Source organism: Apteryx mantelli, chromosome 13 (assembly GCF_036417845.1).
Source record: "Apteryx mantelli isolate bAptMan1 chromosome 13, bAptMan1.hap1, whole genome shotgun sequence".
NCBI classification, from domain to species: Eukaryota; Metazoa; Chordata; class Aves; order Apterygiformes; family Apterygidae; genus Apteryx; species Apteryx mantelli.
In genome coordinates this window covers 8719425-8734472 of record NC_089990.1, presented here as the reverse complement: position 1 = coordinate 8734472, position 15048 = coordinate 8719425, and the positions used below count along the sequence as shown (strand labels likewise).

Here is a 15048-nt window from a genome sequence, read left to right as displayed (position 1 = left end):
TGCTTTCATTTGCTTGCTTGAATGTAAATATATGCCTTTATTTCTTTTCCCTGAAAAATTTTTTTCAACTAACAAATATATCGAAATTTAAATACATACAACCTGTACTTCTATTGAATATCCTTTAAAGCCAAAGAATATTCTGTTTTAATAAAAATAGTTCTATACATTAGGCATAACTGTTTTTGAAAGTTAAATCGTATATTGCAAAACTTTTTGGGGGACGGAGATGAGATTTTGAGCAAGTTTTACTTCTTGCTGAGTTGTGTTATCAAAAGTGGTGAGTGTTATATTTACCATCCAGAGACTCTGTACAATTTTGAGATGGCGTTCATTTTTTATGGAAGGTGATTTCAAGTGAAACTTTTGCACTGCTATTGTGAATAAAGTCTTAAGCTTTTTTTTTTCTTTTCATGTCTTGCTTTACACAAACCAGTTGTTCCTTGATTAATACGTAATGAGCAAGATGCAATCATGAGGGCAAAAAGATTGTAGGTAGCAAATAATTCTTCAGTGTTTGACAGTGTTTAAGAGCTGTTGTGTATAACTCCAACTCATTCCTCAAATTAGAGACTGTAACAGAGGTGCTGATGTCTGTATTGAATAATTACTGATTTGATTTGATGTCTATATAGTGTTGCAGGTACCTAAATGAAATAAGCTTCTAATTTATTTATTTATTTATATTATTATTATTATTTTTTTTTTTACTAGAGCCTAGTAAAGAATCTTCCTGAGCAGAAAGAGCTCAATGCCTTAGCCCAGTTAAAGGATGAATACAGTGATCTTTGCGAGCCAGAACAATTTGGAATTGTCGTAAGTATTAGTGCAGTAGTTAACTGGAAAGTTGTATTTTGCCAAATAGATTGGAAAGAAAAATTTTAGGTTTAAATTATTTTGGTTAGAGCTATTGCAAGTCCTGCAGAATTTTACCATTTATTTATTGGTCAGTAACAATCTAAAAGTCTCTATAATACATATACTCTCTTTTTTCTGGAAGGAATAATGGCATGCAATTAAGACCAAACAGGCATTTCTGTGCCAACCCAAGTATTTTGTCCAACTGCCTTGTATGTCTTCTATGCAAATTTTGTATGTTGATTAAACTTGGAGTGTTCTTCATGTCTAACAAAGAAGGTGTATTTCTAAGAGTTCATAATTCATTTACTCAATGGCACTGACAACTTCAATTAACTTATACTACTGTATGGAAAACTGTAAATGACTGAAAGAGTTAATGTGCTCATTATTTCTCACTTTATATTTTACCAAAAAGTAGAACCTTTTTTTATATATATCTATACATAAACATACAAATTTATGAAACTGCTTTGGAAGATGCATGCATTCATGTCAGAATTTAGAATTAAGATTGTAGTCTGTTGCTTTTACTTGTGTTCAATACATAGATTTATCCCCCAAAGTACCGATAACAGGTATTACAATGACTAGATCCAGTCTCTGAATGAAACTATCCATTTTGCATAAATTGCCCTAACACATGCTAGTAGTTGACTGTATGATACAGAGTACTAAACTAGGGCTGGGAAGACTTCTTTTTTTTCTGCTGCTTTTGGTCTTTCAAAAACCTAATTAGTCTTTAGGCAAATCAATTCCGATTTTCACTTCAGTTTGTCAATCTGTAATATAGTGCTGATGATCACCTCTGTAATGTGGTTAGGATATATCTGTAACTCCATAGGAGCTAGGTTTGCTCTTGTTGGATTCTTACAGTGTTACCTACAGTAAAATGTATTATAGGCAGAAATAATGATCTCTTGAAAGAGTAAAACCAACTTTCTATTAAAAAGCTCTGTTTTGAGCATAATTTGTCTTCAGAAGTGCCTTTTGACTGATTGTTTGTATTCAGGGAACATAATTTGACCTAATGGGATTTTTGTAGAGGAGTTAGGGAAATGAAAGGCCAGTCACTTTTTTAGAAAACCTTTAGGCCATTTATTTTTTAATAAATGGCATAAAGTTCCCAAAATAGATCATTTTAGAGCAATGAGGAGGAGGCTTGACTGAGGTGTGATATATAACTCTATCTAAAAGCACTGGAGGAATACTTTGTCCCCTCTTTGTCATGTGACAGAAAGTGACTACAACAATACGATGAAGTGACAGTGGTGCTTCCAGCCCCGAAACGCAAAGGGCTTCTGCTCCTTTGGAAGGAAGGAATGCCAGAGCAGTTGAGTTGCTCTCTCTGCTTCCTCTCTACTTCTGAAAAGGCAGTGAGCAAAAGTATAGCAGGGAGTGACTGATATACCCAATAAATATTTCAGTATTCCTCTCTCACAGAAATAATGCCAATCCAAGTGTGAAATTATTTAGATTTTGTGCACTGAGAGTATTTGAAACTTGTCCAAAGAAAACACAGGATGAAAGCAAGCAAGACAGGGGCATTAAAGACAAATTAAGGTTACTAAGATGTCTATAAAGTCCATTCAGTTAGCTGTTTAAAATGATGTTAGCAAAGCAATTGAGAAAATGATGCTTATTGACCTTGATTTAAGGCATACTATAGACATTCCTCCTTTTTACTGCTGTAAATTCCTACCCACACCGCCTTGATCTTCTGTAACTTATCTTCTCCTAACTAGACCCCTTCTTTTGCTGCACACATTTTCATATAAACATTATACCTACCTTGTGTCTTCTACCTCAGCCTTTTTTACCAATTCAGTTTTGCTATATTTTTCTATAGGCTTTATATAAAGAGATTTCTGGATCAGCTTGCTGTTTATCTGCATCCTCGCTGTTCTCTGTTGGGTAATAGTGAATTACCCTTCCGCTGAGGAAAGCTGTGACAATAAGGCTGCACCATGGGTTAGGAGCAAGCTGCAGATGTCAGTGTACTGCCCTGAGCCATCTTCTAGGGATTCTACATCAAAATAAGTAACAGAAAATTCAAAGGAAATGAAAAATTGAGAACAATAAATGAAAATCACTGGGGAGACTGTCATGTCTTTTGGTTATCTTACACACCTGTGATCTTCTGTTTCTGACTTGTAATTACTACTGAATTGAATCTAAATGGTCCTTGTTTTTTACTCAAATGTTTTGAAAAAGTCATATAATTTTTATAAATACATCCTTATTTTTGGATAGTAAGTATCACGTAATACACTCATGATCCCTTTCTTTGCTGCTTCATTATTTTGGGGAATGACTAACCACAAAAGCTGAGAAAGAATTCAAAAGTAGTTAATGCAACATTAACTAGAAAAATGTGCTTAATCAAACATGTCCAAACTGTGGTGTTTGCCTGATGAAGAGAATAAGTGTCCTGAAGCTTGTTTGTTTATTCAACTTTATAATCTGATTCAATTTAAAAAATACTGCTTTTCCTTATGGGCGCTGCTTCTGTCCTAGTTTTAGAGTCCTAAAGCTACAATAGTACTACTAAAATGCTGGTTTTATTTATGATTTAATTTAATTCAACCATCCATTCTTCCATTAAAGTGGAAGAAATTCAGCTGAACTTGATTGCAGTCAAGTAAGGAGGTTCTTTTTCACTGTATGTTGAATTAATTTTGGAGTCTTGCATTAATAATAATCTTAACCTTGATGTTAAGAAGAGTAGGTTTAGAAATAAAAGCTAACTGATAGGCTATATTACGGAACATTTAAAAGGTGTACACTTATTTGTATGTAAATTTAGGTATGTTAATTAACAGAGATTTTAATTGGATAATCAGTATGCCCATTAAGTTTAATAAAGGTCAGAATAAGATGTTTAAAATTTGTGTAGAAAAGCCATACTTAATAAATGGGTTGCTTACTGTAAGAGACCAATTAGCTTAATATTCATCTGATATATGAATGAAAATTAGAGCATCGCATTTTCATTTAGATGAAATATTAAGATCAATTATATACTCAAATTAATTATTGGAGCAATTTTTGAAGTTATATCCTGGGATAAAAAAAGGCAGCTCAAAATCAGCATCAGTAACACAATCATTTTTATATGAGAAGCAGAGTGAGGAAAATAGATTAACTGATTCAGTTCTATAACATTAAATAAGCTGTGCGGAATTTTCTGATATTTAAATATAAAATATGTATTTAAAAAGGTTAACTTTTTATGACACAGGAGCAGGTGCATCTTAAATAATGACACTTGTTTTTAATTTGATTGCTGGTTGAACAGCATAAGTATTATGAAAGTTTAACTCCCATATCTGTGCTATAAAGTGCAAGTACTAACCATTTCTTCTCAATAAAGGCCTAAAAAATATAATCTTACGCAGAGTTCGTGGTGTTTAAACTCACAAAACTTTACCCATGTTTCTTTACTACCAACCATGAGATTTGAAGTGGAGTTGAGAATATTGTTACCACTTCTAAAAGATCATCCCACAGTTGTGATGCAAGTTTTAGTTAATAACTATTTCCTATACAAAAACAAAACAAACAAAAAAAACCAAAGTAACTGGAACTGACCAAAAGATACCTTGTCTCTTTTGTGTTTTGGAAAAGCAGGAGTTCTTTTGGAGATTCCGTGACCCTATCTGGTGGGTAACCAGCACTGCCTATCCAAAAGAGTCCTTGCTGGAAGGCAGACCAGTCAAGAGGAATTGTACAAGCTGAACCTGTGTTGTTTTAGTCATTCAATCTTTTTAGTTAAATGTGGCCATTTGTTTTTCCCTACTGTAATTTCTAGTGCTGCTGCAGAATTAATCTTTGTAGAACACTGCAAAAAAAAAGAATAGCAACTGATGAATGTATTGTAAGTTAAGAGGCTGAATAAGTTGTCTGAGTAGGTTCACAAATTTGTATTATAGGTATTACAGCTTTTTCCCTTAGGAAACAAAGGATTTAATCATGCTTTTTGCCTTGTTCTCCAATAACCTTTGAACTAAGTTTTGACGGAGGGCTAGAGAATTGAAAGATAATTACGTTTCTTTAAGTAAGAAGTGAATCAAGAACTTGACTAAGTGGACAGTTCAGATGAGAATCTTTATGAAAGCCCAGATGGGGAAATTATGACATGCAGATGCATAGGAAACAATCTTATTAGCTCCAGTGCCCACAGCATTAGCTGGACAGGATTTTTTTTTTTTTTTTTAATCTCTTGTCCTGGATAATACTTGCTGTTACTTTTATCCACTTGAATATGTGTAATATTTTAGTAAGATCTTATATGACTTTGACACCAATTTTTAGAGCTATAAAGAACCTGATATTTTTTTCTTAATGAATCTTAATGAATATAATTATTGCATCTTACCTATTTTCATAAGATTCCTCTAAGTTCAGTATTTTAATCAGCCATGGAAAATGTGTGTATAGATACATACGTAAGAAGGAGAAGCTTGTGGGGTGGGAAATGCAACTCCTGGTCATCATCCACTGATGCATAAAGAACATAATGTACATAAGTGTTTTTAATTCTATAGGAAATCTCACTGGAAGCAGCTCTCACTAAATTGTCAAGATTTTTTAAAATACTATGCAGATCAGGAAATGAAATTAAAACTTAGTGCTGTTGTTATAGACAGCTACCTTGCAATGCAAATAAATCCCCTGCATATTGTAGCCTGGTGACCAGTGCTCCATGCCACTTCACAGCATTTAAAAAAGAGAAAAGTCCAAATCAGCTAACATGTTGTAAAGGATTATTCTTCACAAATGTTTCGATCAGTGTCTGTCAACTTATCGTTGCACTTCTGTTTTCGTATTCTAAAGCTTTTAAATATCTTCTGTGAATTATATTCATATAATAACTATAAGGACATATTTTGTCAGACAATCTAACAAAACTGATCTTGGGGCATTTAAGCTGATGAGTCACTGGCAAAGATACTCTTCAATATCTACATCGTTTCCCATTTTACAGAGGTGTGATTTATAACCTCCTATCTATTTATCAGGTCAGGAAGTCATGTACTGCCTTTAGCAAAGTACCTGAAATGTGAAGGCAATAGCATCTTGGGGAGTAGCTCAAGAAGTTTGTTTCAAGGGCAAAGACAACAGGTTGAAAAGCAGGCAGTGTGTTGCCTGCACAGTGTGATGTCTTGTGATCAGAACTGAAAGTGTAAACCTGAAGTATATCCTTGCTTTAGTATCTTGGGGCATATTTCCTTGCATACATAGGATTTGTTGCCATGAATTTGTGCCAAAACCCCTTTATCTGCCTCCTGAATCTGATCGGTCTTTGAGATACACAGCTTGGGGCTTTTTTTAAGGTGAACTTGAAAGATCTCAGGATCAAATGTGTGTTGTACTGTGTCTTCTAAAATACATTTGGGCTTTTTCAGTAACTATCATTCCAAAATACTGGCAGAATTTGTATTATTATTTCTGTATAACTTAGGATGCTATGGGTATAGCTAATAAGTGAACAAAAAAAGTGTTTCAGTTTAATTAAAACTGCAAAAATAAACACCTTAGATGTAGCACTAATGTCATCAGTATTTTTTACAATAACTCACATCAGTATAATGGTGGAAAATACTTCATGACTAATGGTATTGATGTAACCTGGCTTCATGTAAACATCTAACTAGTGAAACGACCTCCTATGTCTGAAACTCGCTGAAGTTTTCCCCCGTCCTTCCCCAAGGACCCCTAAGAATTCATCCTCCCTCTACTTTCTCCCCTATTTCTCCCCTAAGGATCAAGGGCAAGTTGGGAACTGTGCATCAGCTCAGTAAGAGAGGGTCTGAAAGGGAAAAGTATAATTCTTTAGCTTAATCAGACTGAAACGTTTGTATTTGTGCTGGTATCAGCACACACACTTAAGAGATTCCTACCCTGTTTTTGTAGGAAGAAAAACTGAAAAACTTAATTTTAGGAAATCAGTAAATATCAGAGACCAAGGGTAACTTTTTTTTTGAGCTGTGACAACGTGTATGTTAAAATTAATCTTCAGTTGTTGTTAACTGGTGGAACTGGCTTGCATTTCCTTTGCTGTGAAGAAGTGTTTTGGCAGTATGCTGCATTTATTGTCAGTGAGTTTGGAATTAAGTTATTTGGTAACAAAAAGTGTTCTTTTTATTTTTAATACGTTGGTTCAATGAAGTGGTTCAAGTTAAACAATGTGGCTTGGAGGAAGAAAAGTCTGTGTGCAGGTACAGGTTCTTGGAAACACAATACAGTCAATACAAATGTATGGGAAGTGTACTTTTCTAATGTGGCTACATGGTCTTTTTTATTATCAGCTATTTTGCATAAATTTCATAAATTTGCTTTTTTTTTTTTAATGTTCTGATTTATTATTTCTTACTTGCAGATGAGTTCAGTGAAAATGTTGCGGTCACGTCTCAATGGGATTCTTTTCAGGCTCATGTTTGAAGAGCACGTAAACAATATCAAACCGGACATTATGGCAGTTACACTAGCTTGCGAAGAGCTGAAGAAGAGTGAAAGCTTCCGGAGGCTTTTAGAGTTAGTGCTCTTGGTTGGAAACTACATGAACTCTGGCTCCAGAAACGCGCAATCTCTTGGTTTTAACATCAGTTTCCTTTGCAAGGTAAGATGAAGTTTGTCATGCTTTGGAATTGTAGATTCATGAAACTCGCAACATGTGACAAACTACCCTATGTAGAGAAAAAACCTTCCGTCAGTGGAACTTGCTGACTGCCCCTCCGTTTTAGCAAGGGGTGAGCTACAAAGATGTCGCCAACTTCACGTAAAATAAAAGCCATCACCTGGGAAGTATTCTTATTTGTGAATAGTTTTAAATAGTTTTAATAGTTTTAAAGAGAGGCCAAGTTGAAAGTTTATAAATCCATTGCTGCTTTTGCTTTTCAGTAGTTTTTGAATCTAAAAGGAAATGAATGTTTTAAGTAGAAAAATAGTTATTCGTTGGGGAGGGGAATGCTGAGCCTGCACCAGTGGTATTCTAGCATAGCCTTGATTTGAGAAGGAATTCTTGCACTCCAGGTGATGGATTATTATAAACTGCTGTCAATGCTAGTCTAACAGATGTTGATACAGTAAATGTAGATTGACTAATTCTGCAAACTGTTCTCTACTGAAGTGAGTAACTGTTAGAGTGTATCTATTTGTGCTTACAGCTAAATTCCATTTAAAGTAACTGAGAAGCTGATTTCTGACTATTTACTTCAAGCCTGTTGTCAGGAACAAAATCTATTTTAATTTTTTTGGGTTTTAAGAATGGTATTTCTGTTGGAAGTGTTTTTTTGTTTGTGTTTTTTTTTTCTCTCTCTGTTACAAATAGAGAAAATAGTCAAACATTCTCTGTAATGAAGTGTTTACTGTGCTGCTGCATTTAAGTATTCGGTATGCTTTGTTATAAGGTGACATCTAAAAATAAAATGACCACAAGGACAATGATGATCGTTGGACTGAAAAAGATGATTTGACCGAAATATAGAACACATGAAAATGTATCATTAATTGGTCTACATTTTAATTATGCCCTGTATTTTTTTTTTTTTTTTGAAGTTGTGAATTATCACTTGTAACTTCCAAAATCAGAACAAGTTTCTTAAGTTAGTGGAAATGCAGAGAAGTTTCTCATGATGGGGTGACATGGTTGTCTGGTATTTATTACATTTGTTGCTTATTTGTGCTCAAGTTAAAGATTATTTTCTGTTTCCATTTAAGGCCTTACTTTTCACTGCTGTATATAGTACCCATTCAGATGGAATTAGATAATAATGTACTTTAAGAAGTTACTTTTTCAGAAATAGTTTTATGCCCATACTTATGCTGTAGGATCATATTTAGAGAAGTAACCCTGTACATGATTGATACTTCTTTACAAAGTTGAATTTTATAGATCAGTGTTTACATACCTAGTATTCACAATGGATTTTTTTTTATTTCAGTAGCCTTAAAAATTAAAATTTATGTATGGGTAATGACTTCTTATGTATTCGTTATTTTCAGTTGATGTTTGTATTTGGTTCCTTTGCTTAAGAGCTTTCAAACTGGTGTGACCCCCATTAAACAAAAAAAAAAAAAAAGAAAAAAGGGGAAAGAAGGAAAAAAAGGGAAGTAAGATGGCTTATTAGCTTCGCTTTATTAACTAGGATTATAGGCTCACAGACCTTTCTGTTAACTGTTATGACTAATACAAAATATTAAACTATGCCAGATGGTGATATCTTTGTAAGTACAAAATTTAACATCTGTCTAAAGCCAGTTATCAGCTTTACATTATTCAAACATTGAGATTCTCGGACAATAACTGACCTTCGTGATGAAAATGCAATCTTCTGCGTGTGTAAACGTGGTAGGGTGAGCTTATTGTCTCTCTTACTGGAATGTTACTGCTCGCTGTCTTATAAGATGAATGTTTTGCAAAGGCATAGCCTTATCTTTACTTTCATTGTGAATTAAAAGATCTAATTTCTATTTCTTGGCTGAAGGAGGCAGTTAGAGAAATCACAGTGATGTCTATCAGCGATAATATAGCAGTCTGTCTGCCAGTGTCCTGTGGCCTATGTGGTAGGGTTTTTTTTGTTTGCTGTGTGGTATATTTGGATGCTACTAATCTGTGAAGAGCGTATAAACACGGGCAGTGTTTTTGTGGTGACAATTTAATAAGGCACTGTTAACATATAAGAAGCCTTTTTTGAATACTTCTCAAGTGTCTTCATTCTCCCAGGGAATGTATTCTAGTCTTCAAGCTTTTCTAGAGGAATTTGGGAGCCTTCATCTTGCACTTTGATAGAATACCTGTAAAGTATAATAATCGCTAACTTATTTTAGTATTCTATGAAGTATTGCCTCATTTTTTGTGTATGCAATTTCATGACCAATAACAGGGTATTACAGTTCAGAAGTAGTACTTGTGTAAGCTCAGCTGCATTGTTAGACTAGAAGTTGGATATGACGTGTGAAGGAAATTTGTCTTCTGATTTTCAATTTACTTACCATGAAAACTGAATGTTTCAGCAGCTTTGTAATGAGGAGAAGACTCTTTTTTACCTTTTCTTTTCTCAAATTATTTCTTCTTACTTAAATTTAGTTGAATTGCATATCATGGCATAACTATAAACCACTGTTTGTGAGGTAAAACAAACTCTATAGAGCATGCCTTAAGAAGTTGTCTGCTGTTCTGCTTGTAGATTGAGAAAAGCAATCCATAAAATACACAAGTTTAGTACAATTTCTTTCCACTGATTAACAAGAACATCCGTTTCCTTAAAAGGAAAATTCCCCTTTAAAACATGAAATGTGCCACCAGTTTTGGGAAGTCCTTCAAGCATTACTTGAGACTGCAGCCCATTTGCTAGAAGTGCATTCCCTGTCCCAGTGTTTAAAGTTGATCCCTGTCAGCTGCTTCTCAAATATACCATAAAGGTATTATCTTCATGCCGTTTTAGTGTCCTTATGGGGTGGACTTTCTGGCTATCAGCAAAGCAGAACACACAGACAGCAGAGTTTGTTTTAATGATGAAGTATAATAACTTAATAAATTAACTTTCAATTAAACTTAATTTTCATATTGATTTCAGTTTCCATTCTTGGGCAATTTTAATATTGTGTCTTTAGTAGATATATTTAAATTGTATGATCTGAAAGAAATGCATGGCAGGTATTGATCTGAGGTAAACCATTTATTTGTTTCTGTGAAAAAAAAGTTCTTAAAATAGTAAAAGGTGGTCATTTGCTATGCAGAAAACTGTTTTTGTGTAATAGCTTTGGAAATAAAGGAAAGCATGAACTTAAACCTATCTGGTCATAGCTACAAAGCTAATGCCTTATGGTAACTGCAAATCTTTAAAAGCTATCTTTCTGGATATTATATTGCAATGTATGATGTTGTTGAAGAAAGCAATGATTTCTGCCAAAGGTTGTTTTCAAAGCAGAGAACTTAATTTTGTTCAAAGAAGAAAGATCAACATTAAAATTCATGTGCTGTGTCAAGACTGTCAAGCAGTAGCAGTTACTCTGACATATGCACTAGAGCATTCATGATTACCTAAATGTTAAGTACTCTGAACTTATAAATATGGCAGAAAAAGCAGCAAAGATTAGGGCAGGGACATTGCTATTATAATAAAAGAACTAAAGATGAATCTTTTTACCAATTGCTGCTTTTGATTATTGTGTACAAATGATCCAAATGCTATTCTTAATCATATTACGGTAATTATTAACTCTTTTCAAAGACAAGTGACCCCACGTGGTTCTATAAAATCACCCTGGATAGAAATTTAATTGAAAGAAAAAGGGTTTGCTTTAGGCAAAACATAGAGTATAACTTCTGTCGTTGTTTTTGTGGTGGAATAAATGGAAAGACTAATAGCAAACATAGCTCTGTTTTAATATAGCTTTCCTGGTAATCTAACTGGATCAATATGTGTATGTTATATTATAAGTAATTTTCCTATTGTTACTTTTTGTTTATAGTGCAAATAGTCCAAGACAAGCTGTATCTCGGCCTAGTGTAGGTTTATTCAGTATCTACCCTTCTCTCTTTTGTTAGGGTGGGGAAAAATTTCTAGGAAATATCTAGAGTTAATGTAGTCTCAAATAAATAGATGGAACACTTTTTTGCTTACAGTAATCAAGTGTCACTCTACTGTGAAGTCTTCTAGCACATGAATTCCAGCGTTGATCTCTTATTTGAACAATTGACTGCCACTTTTAACCCTCACAGACCGGAAGACTTATTCCAAAAGTACCTGTAACAATTCTGAAAGTGACTGTGGTATGACTTACATGTTTTAAATGCTTTACTGAAATACAACATGTAAAGGAATGTTTTGTTATATTGATGTTATTTTTGAACTATAGACCTGAACACTGTACTCTGTAGATTACTTGATTTGAATAGTTGTGCTGCAAGTATTATGTTCTATCTGTGTTAGTCCTTAAACTAATCCTTTCCCAAACAATGAATCTGATCGGATTGACTATTCAAATTCATGCTTTGACAATCAGCTAGAAGCTGCTCCCTGGAGCCTGCATTGATCTACTGATTTTTTTTCCTTTTAATTGAATGTATTATTCCCACATTCTGCCACTGAGATGAGGAATGATCAAGTCAATATCCATATTTGAAAATGTTAACATCCCAATCATAGTTTCTTGTTTAAAAATGCATGAATTTGGAAAACCTCAAGTCAGTGAAATTGCATTGTTAATGTTTTGCAAATCCCATATATACAGGCTGCTCTATAAAACCTTTTATGTTTCAATGTGTTAATACTACTGAAGATTTAATACATAAATTACAATATTTTGTTTGACAAGTAATTATTTGTAGGCCAAATGGTGAATTCAGTTAATGTTAGTGAGTGCTGTTGGTTTAACAATTCTCAAGGAACCATTATGGCTTCTTTAATGTGGTAATGCTTTGAGAATTAAAAGGATAAAAATGCACTGAGCATAATATAAAACTGTTGAAAGCAAGTGATTTTTAGGATTCCCAACCTGTGATCCAGTACATATATTTATTAGGAGTAAAATAAAATCTCGAAAGTGTGTGTTTCTGATTTGATTTTCTGTTAATTTAGATGCACTGGAGATGGACTATCTTTAAAAAAAAACAGAAAACAAAAAAATGGTTCTAATTGCTATTTACCATAAATTGCACAGGTAGTTATTGTCCATGAAAGCAGTAAGTAAAAGTACAAGGATGATCCATCAGATTTTCATATAGAGACTACTAGAATAGCCTTTGTAATTTTAAAAAGGAAAAAAAATTAATATTTATTTTCATATTTTGATCTTGGTGTCCCAGCCTAAATAGGACATATCTTTATTTGAGAAGACGTTGATTAAACTTCGGTTGTTCAGATCCTTTTATAAATATGAGAGCTTTTGTGAGAAACTAGATGTTTATTCTTGATTTTCTGATTATTAACCATAGTAAGCATAAGCAGGTCTAAGTATGTTCTGTTTGTAAACTTAGTATCTTAAACTTTCCCTTTTCCAGAGCTCTTGCTTATAAAAGGACAATTTATCTTTATACTAAGGTACAATAATAAGATTATAAAGTTAAATTTGTGCTTAAAATTGTGATATATGATTTGTCAAATTTTCCTCTGGTTTGCAGTCAGTATTTGAGTAAGGAATCAAGGGCAGCTTATTTGCTCTGCATGGCACAGTCACAATCTTAATACAGAAGAATCATTCCTTCAGGCTTGCAGAAGGTAACCTTTTTAAAACAAAGGCAGAATAGGCCAACAACAGGTGATGCTCTCCAGGATCTGCTACTCATGAAAAATGAAGAACTGGTTAAGGATGTGATAATGATTGGCAGCCCTGACTATGAAACAGTCAAAAACCTGAGAGGAGTGAGGGCGGCAAGTAGAGTACAGACTCTGGTATGCAGGAGAACAGACTTTGGTTTATTTGAGGAACTGGTAGATGGGAGTGTGTGGGAGGCAGCTCTGCAGAGCAAAGGAGCTGAAGCAAGCTGGCATGTCTTTGGGAACCTCCTGCAACCCCCAGAAGTCCATCCTGGTACTCAAGAAAGTGAGTAGATGTATCAGGAGACTGGCTAAACAGGGAACTCATGGCTGAGCTCCAGTGCAAAATAGACATACACAGGAAAGGGAAGCAAGGTCAGGCTTTTAAAAAGAAGGAATTTAGAAACGTTGCCTAGGCATGCAGGAATCACTTTGGAAAGGCAAAGCTCTGGATTTGAAACTCACAGGAGATGTTGAGGTCAACAAGAGCTTCAACTGCTGACCTGGCAGTCAAAGAATAGATAAGGAGAATGTGTGCCTGCTACTGAATGTGATGTGTGTTTTAGTTACAGCAGATGCAGGTATTGCAGTGAGGCTGAGGTACTTAATGCCTTCTTTGCACTGGTCTTCCCTAATAAAGTCTCCCAGACCTTAGTACTTTGAGACGGGGTTCAAAGAGAAGAACTACCAGTCATGGACAGGATCAAGTTAGAGATCTGTAGAGAAAACTTAACCCACACAAGTCCATAGGACCAGATGGACTGCATCTGAGGTTGCTGAGAGCGGTGACTGATGTCTTTGTAAGGTTGCTGTCTAATATCTTTGAAAGGTTGTTGACACTAGGGAAGGTCTATGACAACTGGAGAAGGGCCCTTCAAAAAGGGCGAGAAGGGTGATCTAGGGAACTGCAGACCAGTCAGCCTAACTATTTTTCACTGGGAAAATTATGAAGCAAGTTCTCTTGGAAGCTGTTTTTGGGCACAAAAAGGAGAAAGTGGTGTTTGGAACAGGAACAGACAGCATGGATTTACTAAAGGGAAATGCCTGATCATGCCTTACCAACCTGTTTGCCTTCTGTGCTGAAATGACTGGATCAGTGGATGGAGAGGGCAGCAGATGTCATCTACCCCGACTTTTGAAAGTGTTTCAACGTGGTCTCCCACTGCATCTTAGTATCGAAGTTGACCATTACAGTCTAGATCGGTGGACTGCTAGCTGGCTGGAAAACTGGCTGGATCATTGGGCTCAAAAGGTAATGGTTAGTGGGTCATAATCTACCTGGAGGTCAGTAACAAGTGGAGTACTGTGGAGATCTTTAGTGGGACCTGTTTTATTTACTATCTTCTGGAAGGTGAGACTTGAATGCATGCTCACTGGGTTTGTGGACAACACCAAACTGGGGGACATAGTTGTTAAGTTAGAGGGCAGAGCTGCCATTCGACCTTGATGGGCTAGGAGGAATGGGTTGACTGGAAACTTGAGAAATTCTAGCAGGACAAATGGAAAGTCATGCACTTGGAATGGACTGAACTGCTGCAGAGGTGTTGTTTTGCGAGTGGCTGGAAGGCAACTCTGCAGAAAACGTGGGTTATGTTCTGGTGGATAAACATGCTCTGGCAGCAATGTAGGCTAACAGTGTCCAGGGCTTTATCGATAGGAGCTTAGCCAATAGATCAAGGATAGTGATTTTTTTTTCCTCTTTACTCAGCATTAGCTAGACTGCATCTGGAATACTGTGTGCAGTTTTCAGTACAAGATATCTTTCTTGTTGATGAACTTGAGTGAGTTCAGCGGAGGACCAAAAAGATGGTCAAGGAGGTGGAACGCTTGCCCTGTGAAGAAAGGCTGATGCAATGGGGCTTGTTCAGCCTGAAGAAAAGAAGGCTTCAGGGAGGACTATAGCAGCCTTCCAATGATTAAGAGG

The 15048-nt window shown here is 35.2% G+C and overlaps 1 protein-coding gene across 3 annotated transcripts in view; it reads left to right on the top strand.

Moving 5' to 3' along the window:
* DIAPH2 (diaphanous related formin 2) overlaps positions 1–15048 on the top strand; it is a 293928-nt gene that overhangs the window by 112579 nt on the left and 166301 nt on the right. For 2 of the 3 annotated variants that reach the window (XM_067304122.1, XM_067304120.1), the window contains exons 21-22: positions 715–816; positions 7241–7480. In XM_067304122.1, coding sequence (XP_067160223.1) covers positions 715–816; positions 7241–7480 — 342 coding nt within the window. Of the gene's footprint in view, positions 1–714; positions 817–7240; positions 7481–8270; positions 8799–15048 lie in introns of those variants that run through there. The other variant, XM_067304121.1, reaches the window with a different exon arrangement.